Source organism: Callospermophilus lateralis, chromosome 8, assembly GCF_048772815.1.
Source record: "Callospermophilus lateralis isolate mCalLat2 chromosome 8, mCalLat2.hap1, whole genome shotgun sequence".
In the NCBI taxonomy this organism is placed as follows: Eukaryota; Metazoa; Chordata; class Mammalia; order Rodentia; family Sciuridae; genus Callospermophilus; species Callospermophilus lateralis.
Genome location: NC_135312.1, coordinates 139,870,200 through 139,879,959, shown reverse-complemented (window position 1 = coordinate 139,879,959; position 9,760 = coordinate 139,870,200). Strand labels below are relative to the sequence as shown.

General features: G+C 50.3%; 1 protein-coding gene across 1 annotated transcript in view; it reads right to left on the bottom strand.

Moving 5' to 3' along the window:
• Window positions 1-3,382: 3,382 nt before the first annotated feature.
• Window positions 3,383-9,760, bottom strand: part of Sec24d (SEC24 homolog D, COPII component) — a 75,898-nt gene continuing 69,520 nt past the window's right edge. The window contains exons 21-23 of the mRNA XM_076864532.2: window positions 8,359-8,550; window positions 6,456-6,545; window positions 3,383-4,105 (exon numbers count right to left, since the gene is read on the bottom strand). Coding sequence (XP_076720647.2) covers window positions 3,965-4,105; window positions 6,456-6,545; window positions 8,359-8,550 — 423 coding nt within the window. The 3' untranslated portion in view covers window positions 3,383-3,964. The remainder of the gene's footprint in view (window positions 4,106-6,455; window positions 6,546-8,358; window positions 8,551-9,760) is intronic.

The window sequence follows — 9,760 nt, the reverse complement described above, 5'->3', positions numbered from 1 at the left end:
CAAGAAATGGGGTCATCATGGGGTCTGACTTGGTGCCTGTTGAGAGCCAGGGCACATAGTGGGGCAGGACTGTAACAGCACTGTTCTGAGTCTTGGCCAATAGCAGGGAGCCTTTAGGAGCCCTTGGATCCCTGTGGAGAAATTAGACCACATATTTCCTGTGCCAAAGTCCAGCAGGGTTGTGCGAAGGGCACCTGGAGTTACAGTGAGCATCAGTGGCAGGCTATTGTTATATGAGTGGTACCCATATTAACTGCTAATTTATACCTTTCAATTAGTTACAGCAGTTGATTTTAAAAGCTGCTGATCTTAACTGCTAATGTGTATCTTTCAGTTAGCTACAGCAGCTTCTTCAAAAACCTAGCCAGGTGCAGTGGTGTACACTTGTCCTAGAAACTGAGGAGGCTGAGCCAGGAGGAATACAAGTTGGAGGCTAGACTGGGCAATTTTAGCGAGATCCTGTCTCAAAAAGGACTGGGGATGTAGCTCAGTAGTAGGATACCCCTGGGTTCAGTCCCTAGTACCCCAAAATTTTAAAAAATAAATACTGGGATCAAATTTACTAAAAGGAAGTACGAGAAACCATCACCTTTAAAGTCATAGCACGTAGGCTAAAAGACTTGGCCTTGGTCTGCAGAGCTCTGAAGTGCACTGGGAGGGAGCGGAAGTCAGTCTGAGCTGTGCTCAGCCCCTTGGAGGACTCACGTAGTGTGGTAGGCTGCAGCCCTCGCCTCTGGAAAGCAGATGTCTGCAGGCCGGTGGTTTGTGGAGGTTTAATGATCCAATCTGCTGCCATTTTGTAGGCTTGTGCATTTCAAGGCAACTTCTGGGTTGTTAAAAGGCTCTGATGTAATGCTGTTGCCCATAATTCAGGTGAAACTTAGAACCTAAGAAGCTAAGCTTACAGTGGTAAATAGGGGCTGAAGAGAGCAGCTAACTTTACTACCGCGAGGCTGACTGAAAGCAAAGTCTGCATGGTTAAGAATACTGGGGTGGGCCTGCACTTGCCTGCACAGGGCTCAGGGTTCCGTTCCCAGCACCACAGGGAGAGAGAACAATATTGCATTTATAATAACTCCAAATCAAACTTTGGAAAAAAGTAGATCCTGATGCCAGACAGTGAGCCCACCAGCTCCTCATATCTCAAGTCCCAGCCCTTCCCTGACACAGCCATGGTGGCACCAGGGTCTCGGGCTGCTCTCACTTTTCCGTATTCAGTTTGCTATGGCACCACGCCTGCCTGTCTGCCTTTCTTTGCCTTTGGCTGTGGGGACTGAGTCTGTGGCTTGCATTACAGGAAGACAACAGGCTCCTTTCTCAGCCTGTCCCTGTGCAAGTGGTGGGCTGCTTGTCAGTGGGCCCTCTCCATGGCCTGCTTCACCATGGAGTGGTTGCCAGGGCCTTCACGTCCTTTTCCATTCTGCTCAGGCTTTCTTGCTGAGTAGGGGGCCTGTTTTTCTAAAAGGGCTTTCCCTCTGTCTCAAGAACAGTATCTGGGAGGGTGAGGAAACAGTGATTTCCAATGAATTATTAGTTATCAACCATCTTGAACAGAGTCGACTCCTGTGGACTGACCGGATTTTAAAACGTGACTCTTTCCTCAGGATATAAGTTTTTAATTACTTTTCTGCCAAACACAACCTGTCAAGGAGAGTGATTAAACCACATATGTACCTCCTCCTTAATAATAGCCTGAAGGGGAAAAAACTATATTCCTCCTATAAGGGACAGGCACCGTAGACTGGGAGTGTAGAAGGGCTGGGGTGGTGCGGGGTGGCGCCCCAGAGTCTTGGGAAGCTGCGTGGTCAGCACTGATGCCCAAGGAGAGGCAACTACTAGACAAAGGCTGGTGGGCGTGGGAAGGTGCTGGCCACAGATGGCCATTCACTTGCAGCAGGGCTGGGAGTAGAGGCCTATAAGAGCCCAGTGTGGGCCTGGGGGCACATGGTGCCTCCTCCTGGAGCTTCCAAGTCCAGTTTCAGATCCTTTTCCACGTTGGAAAAGCTCAAGCTGGAATTGGACCTGGATTTCTTATTCTGTTAATAGGACATGTTTCCATCTGGCCAAAGTAAAAAATTAGTGACAGGTCTTTCTTATTTACTCTCAGCCAGTTGTCATTAGGTTAGATTTCTGGGACGTGAAGTTCACATAAGCTTTCTTGAGAGAGTGAACTCTTCCTGATGGTTCCTTGACATCTGATCCGGAATTCTTGAGAGGTTCTTGTGGTTAACACTTAAGGCGTTGTGGCCCATGCTTCTCGTCCCTTAAACTGTTACTTACAGCTAGTAGCTCCACCAATTAAAATATTTGTGACACAGCAAATACAGCTAGGAGCTAGATTAATCCCAGCCTTCCTCACCCTCTGCCGATTTAATAAAAGCCCCAGCAAGGAAGATACTAGCAGCAGCAAACATGCACATGGTCTAACAGACAGGAAGCTTGAGTCCTTTGCATTTACTGGCTCCAGTGATCTGACTTCCTGGGTTGCATAGCCCCCTCCTCTGTGCCGCCTCCAGCTGGGGGCAGGAGCACTGCTTCAGAACACCCCACACTTCAGATGTATTTACCCCATTTTTGGCAAGTGGCCACTCAGATTGCCCACATTTCCATTTTATGCTGGGGTTTTAATGCACTGAAGAAGCTTGACATGGCTTTCGCTTTCTCCCACTGGTAGGGTGACCAGCTCCCCATCAGCTCTCAGCAGCTGCTGTTCCCAGGGCATCTGGCTGGCAGGCAGGCAGGCAGGCATGCATGACCTGGACACAGGTTGCAGAGCTTGCAGTGCTTCTTAAACCACTGAGTGCACCTGAAACACACCAGCTGCAGGCCTGGGGCTCAGCCTGGCAGTGTCTTTGCTACTCTACTGCCTCTGCAGCCTTTGCCAGCTGACGAACAGCCTGCTGAGCCATGTAATCTGACACTACCTTGGCTGCCTACGGCCTGTGAGTGGGCTGATAACAGGGTCAGGTCTGCCACAGAAATGTTCATGGGCACTGCAGCTCTTGGAACACGACGTGTGTTCCGCTCTCCACCAGCGTTATACCTGTTCCTGGTTGGGACGGATGCTAAGGCCCCTCTCGGCCACTCCTGGCATGGCGTTTCATTAGCGTGGATCAACTTCCTGTGGGATCAGTCAACTTCCTGTGGGATCAACTTCTGCTTACTGTACCCACAGGACACAGTCAAGGACCTTCAAAAGTGCCTTTTTAAGTGTGCTGTCTGACATATCCTAGGTTTATTGCCTAACAATCCTCAACCCTGATAAAAAGACAATTTTGCTACCTGGTTTGCTTAGTGCTTCATCTGTTTTTCTTTTTTTTAATCTCCAAATACATAAAAGTGATTCTACACATTGAATTTTTATATGAAGTAAGTGATTTATTGATACTGGTAAAGATCCATTATATACAGGTAGAAACTGCCAAAATTGTACAAAGAACCATTAAGAATATTAATACAGTTTTAAGACAAAACAACTGGAAAATAAACATAGATAGTATGTAATTATGAAAAAAAGTAGAGCGTACATTGTTCTAGATAGAATCCACATTATTAAAATCTGCAAATCTTAATTGAAAAGTGTGTTCAATGGAGCTATGTGGTTTTAAAAAATTAGGTATAATGTAAAAATTAAGTTTTTCCCCTCACTGGAAATAGGAGAGGAGCCAATACAATCTTTTACCCCAAATCTATACAGTTTGAAAAATAATTTATATATCTAGCACAAAGGAAATTGAGAATGTTATGTTCTGTAAACTCTGCTCTTCATCAAATGCAAACTCCATCAGTTTTAAAATTAAAAACTGCAGTCAGAAATAGGCTCTTCCCTTCATGGCACGAGGGCACCTTCCCAGACCCCCCATTGCGTCCCTGCAGGGTGGGGGGCATCAGAGCGAGCCTGCTGCTTTCTAGAAAAGTGGGCGCCCAGAGACCGCTTCCCCAGAAGTGCAGCACCCAGCGCTGGCTAGCTGAGCAGCTGGCATATCTCCTTGTGAACACAGCAGAGGAAATCCACGTAGGAGGACCCTCCGTGCAGCCCCCGGTCCTCCACCAGGAGCTGTCGGAAAACCATCTCTGGCTGCTCCCGCTGCTTCACTATGGTGAGCTAGAGGAAAATAAGAGCAGCTGGTTAGGGCCGACCCAGGGCTCTGCCTGGCTACATGGGAGGCCAGGACATGGGCTTGAAGTGGCCCAGGCCCTGGGAGAGCCTTCCCATGGGGGTGAGCAGTGCTTGGCGTCAAGGCCTTTAAGCCCAGGTCTGAGTTGAAGCTGGCCAGCCTGTGAGTGGCACAGCTTTAGGAGGCAGAGGCTCCTAGACAGACACAACCACGCATGTGACTTTAAGCCAGCGCAACCCAGTGAGGTGCAGAACAGAATGGGGCAGCTGGCCGGTAGCAGATGTAACAGCAACGAGGTGAGGGAGACTGGGCGTGGGGCAGTGGAGGACAGTGGGTGTGAGAGGCACAAGAGGCTACTCCTGCTTGGCCCAGTGCTTCAAGGCTGTGCTGCCCACGACAGGCCACAGCCACGGGTGCGTCTGAGCCATGGAAGACAACATAGAAAGGAAAACGTGGAGAACCTCTGCAGTGGTTCACGTGACTCCCCCCTCCCCGGAAATGAAATGGCTGTGCCTGCACAGAGGGCCTCCAGGGTTCCCCTCTGGTTAGAGCATGGAGGCCTGCAAGTGGGGCAGGAAAGAGTGCGTCTAGGCTGGGCCCAGCCTATCCACCCTCGCCTCATCGACTGTTGGAAAGAAGGATCTTCTGACCTGCCGCTTTGACCTGTGCCTGAGGCTGATGAGCTTTAAGCTGCTCCTGGCCTGTAATAACCATCAATAACATACATCAACTGCCCTGCCTGCCCCACCAGCTGGCTCCATGTGGATCTGGTTCCATTTTGTATATCCTCCCATTCCAATTTGTTTCTCTGGTAAAGTCTTTTTTTGAGGGGATGGGGGCAAGTACCAGGGATTGAACTCAGGGGCACCCAACTACTAAGCCACATCCCCAGTCCTATTTTGTATTTTATTTAGAGACAGGGTCTCACTGAGTTGCTTAGCGCCCCTCTTTGGCTGAGGTTGGCTTTGAACTCGTACTCTTCCTTCTTCAGCCTCCTAAACCACTGGGATTACAGGTGTGCCCCACTGGGCCCAGCTTCTTATTCAGGCTTGTCGTGTGTGTGTGTGTGTGTGTGTGTGTGTGTGTGTGTGTGTGGCTGAGGATTGAACCCTGGGTTTTGTGTACCAACTGAGCTATATCTCCAACCCTCACTTTTCACTCTAAAAGCATGTTTCATTTCTTCTGAGTGATTGTCAAATGTCATGGAAAAGAGCAGTCCTGGGTGCATGGCGTGATGTGAGCGCTAGTTCTGGCCCTGTGTCATGGCTATTGGGTGGTGTGGGAACTGCAGTGGCACCGCGACTGCTGTGTGTACACGGGAGGCCACCCTGGTGCACAGCTCCACTGCTGCAGCTGGGCAGGCTGCCCTCATGGAGCCTTCTCCCGAGGAGTTTGAAGAGCTGCATCCTGAGGGGCCCGAGGCCCTGGCCACTTTCCTTGTGTGCTTTGCCCACCTGCTCCCCATGCCACTGTGACCGCCAGGCTGGGCAGCGCGACTTAAGACGGAGGGCGGAGATGGGGCTTGTGGAGAGAGGCCTCAGGGCCGAGTCTGAGAACTCGCTGTCTGTGTGGAGGCTAGTGGAGCAGCTGGTGTTAGTTGTCTTGGTGGTACTCATTTTTGCTTTGGGTTCTCACAGGGTGCCCACGGCACAGCTTCCTCTGGGGAAATGCCTGGCCAAGGACTGAGGGGGCATAGAGCACCAGGATTGAACTTCCCCTGCTCCAGCCCAGAGGCTCTCAAAGGTGAACTGCCCATTCTTGTGCGGGTCTCCTCAAGGGCTCACCCCCACAACAAGGGGCAACACTGGGTGTACAGGAGGGACCCACTGTTTTTCCTTCTTTGTGAGTCTACTGGGGATCATGGTCTCATGGAGTGGGACGGAATGTGGAAATGGTCACATGGGCCTCCCCAGCTTTCTCATGTGCCCTCTCAGTAGAAGGAATGGCTCGCTCAAGTAGCCCAAACGTGACCACCCCAGCCACCTCCAGGTCCTGTCCCTAAAACAAACCACAGTAGGTGCGCTGGGCCAGTGTTCACCCAGGTGCACGCTGGAGGCAGCAGGCTGCTCATTAGTTCAGTTTACCTCAGTTCCACCCCTTTATTTAAGAAAAAAAAATCAAATATCATGGATTTCTGAATGGTACTCCTCTAATGACACCCAAGGAATGATCCCATCAGGCCTGGCAAGGGCACCTGTGGCCACCATGCCTCGAGGGGCATGTGTCTGACCAGCAGATCGATACGAAGATCATGTTATGAAATCATAGAACATGCACTTCCTGAAGTCTTTAATGGAATAAATAAAAGCTTGAGGAAAGGAGAGAGCTGTCTCCTACCTTCATGGAATACGGCCTCTTCTGCTGGATAACTGCCATTATCATCCGGAGCTGTTGGGAGTGTGGGCTCCCCACCTCAGGCAGCACAGTCTGCATTCAAGAAAACCAAGGGTCAGCACGATTCATGGTGCTTCCAGCAGTAGGAGACTGAGAGGACTTAAAAACACGGTTTATTCACTGAAAACTGAAAGTGTGGGAAAGAAATGAACGAAAGACGACTTGTTAGTGGGCAGACATTCTTGCCAATTAACCAATGTGTCTTTTCAGAATAAAAATCCTTCTCTGGAGTGGACATAGGCACATTCCTGGTGACACACGAGTGTGCTTTATTAAAGGACACCTGGGGCTGTGTCCCACAGGGTCAGTGTCTTCTCACGTGTGTATTTCAGGGCTGTATTGAGAGCAGAAGGTGTGCCCTGTGCCTGCAGACGGTTGCTGGGGAGTCTCTGGCTCAGAGCCGCTGTTCCCACACTGCAGCCAGCCCCAAGCACTTGCTTCTCCAGGTGTATGGCCTCTGAGGTCCCCAGAAGTCTGGCTGTAGTTTAGGGGACAGTCCAGCTGCATCTGGCCTCCGGGAGGCATGGAATTCAGCGGGAGGGTCTTCATGCTCTGGTGCACCCTGCATGTGCCCTCAACCTCATGAGGGTCCTGCTACCCAGATTCTCTAAGTCTGCTTCCTGTGTATGTCTCAAGGTGCCCACTCCTCTAAACAAAAGGGCCTGCCTTTGGTTTCAGTTCTGTTTCATTGCTTGAAGAAGGTGAGAAAGAGGTGTGTTGGTAGAAGCACAAACCCACCAACCTGCCATTCTGGTGGAGTGACTGGCTGTTTTGCAAATGTGTTCTTTTGGCTCTGAGCCAGTACATCATGATGTGAGAATCATCTTAAATTTTATAAACCTCCAGGAGGTCATTCTTGCCTACTGAATTTTAATTTTGTTTCATATTTTTTGAAAATTTCGATTCTAACCATTTCTTACTTTAAGCCACAGGCAGACAGACTACTATTTATAAATGACCAATCTTTTGGTGAGACCTGGACACCCGCCTTTTGAATAGACATTTGTGTGGATAGACAGGCAGCTCTCTGCATTGACCACCTGCCTTGGTAGCTCTGGATTTTACTCCTGCTCCTTCATTCAAGATGCTCTAGATACCTAAACTATACATTCAGACCAGAAATTAGGTGTGACGCCCAGAATTAAGCTATCCCACCCCCGTAAGTGAGGGTCTTGGGACCCCGTGCCACATAGTGGACAATCGAGCCACAGCAGCAGAGCCACAGTGAGAGCAGCTCACAGCAAGTCTAGACTCTCCAACAAACTGTGGCTGTAGGTTTTCCTAAGACACTTTCAAGATATATATTTGAATTTGTTCCCACATCAAACCCACAATTACTTCTGTTATGATTGCTACAGAAGGGGAGAAATCTGTTTTATTGCTTTGCAAATCACTATCTGATACAGTCTGAGTTGAGCACCTGTGACTATTCTGATCACAGTGCGCAGCTTAGGACATGATGGAAGGGGACCTAAGCTCAAGAGCTGCCCTGGGCCACCTCTGCCACACACCACCGGAAGAAACTCAGCCCTAACCTGCAGCTGCAGAACACAGGAACAACTCCCACCTCACTCATCTATGGAGAGGGTGAAATGCAGCAGTGGGATGGGCACAGAGAATACACTGGAAGTGCTGCAGGTTCTATCAAAGTCACCATGAGGGTTAACCTGTTATGCAGATACTTTCATATACGCTAACTGCTGTTTTATCAAAGCATGAATTTCTCAACTTTATACAGAACTACATGTCTTGTTGTTTTCTTCTTTGTAACATAAAATTACATGCAACATTTATATAAGAATTTAAATTTTGTATATTACTACAAAAACAGTGAAAGGCTACTTACCATATCTGTACTGACGTGTGCAAAAGATGGCACATTAAAAATCCCTTGGATCAGCTCTGGCGGGCTGCTCACTCCCAGCCACAAGAACATGTTCAAACCGTTGGCCAGGAGGAAGACCCCTCCTTCTGAGAGGCGGGACTCGGAGCAGCGGAGAGCAGCAGGTAAGGCTGTACTCTTGACATCCAAGGTGTGCTGCGCAGGAGAGAGAGGGTCAGAGGTGCCCCCTCCTTCTCCTGCTGGTGCTTCTCCCTCCCTCCCTCCCAGCGCGTACCTCCTGAGCGCCTGCTGTGTGCAGTTAAAGGCAGGGCATGAAGTAGGAACACATGCAGCATTGTGGCCACGGTGGTGAGAGCTAGGAAGCAGGGAACTGAGAAGGGGGCTGGAAGCACCCAGGGGGAAGAGGTGCTGGAATTGTGGCGTTATTCCAGGGGGCTTGGAGGCAGGCAGGCTTGAGTGGAGGCCTGAGAAGGTGGGAAAGTCAGCTGGGGGACATTTGGGAGATGCTGCAGTGGACGGAAGAGCCTGACGGAGTTTGAGGGTCAGCGAGATGAGGGCGAGAAGGGAGGGCAACAGAACACGAGGGTCAGTGGGTCAGACAGGAGGACAGGATCCTCAGCAATACAGAAGCAACAGACAGAAGAGGAGGGTCTGAGCATGCCCATGGGATTTGGCCCAAGGCTGGCTGCAGGTGGCCTTGCCAGCGCAGTTCTGAGGAGAGGTAGTGTTGTGTCCTCTAGAGTCCTGCTTTCTGTGCCCTGCGGACTGGTCCATCTAGCTCTATCTGAAAATCCACCCTTTGCAACAGTTCACTTCTACTAGTCATAAAGATGGAAGCAACTGTTTAGTTTCCTGTTCCACCTGCCCGGAGCCTGAGGGCCCTCCCCAGGGCCACGCTCACACCGCCAACTTTCCTCCCCTCCCCTCAGTCCCGACCTGCAGGCTCAGGGAAAGACCTGTCAGGAGAGCGCTGTCCAGGCCTAAGCAAGAGCAAAGGGGAGCAAAGGTGGAGCTCCCCATGGAGGTCCCTGGGCAGGTGCTGCTCTTCAGTATGGGCCCCTCAGGCTGCATCCTGGCTGCACTTGAGCTAGGCCAGTCACAGCTTCATACACACGATGTCCTGACTCCTAGACACTCACACTCTAAAAACATAAGAGGAAGCACGTGCGCATGCGATCCCAAACACACAATGAATGCGTGTGTGTGTGTGTGTGTGTGTGTGTGTGTGTGTGTATGTGGAGCATCCCCCACACAGGAATAACACGTGCAGGTGGTGTGCACACGTGTGCACAGTGAACACACACACACGCATGATGTCCCATTCACACAATGAACACACATGCCATACAACTTCATACACACGATTGGCACATGTGCACCTGAGACTCCACGCGTGTGACAGGCA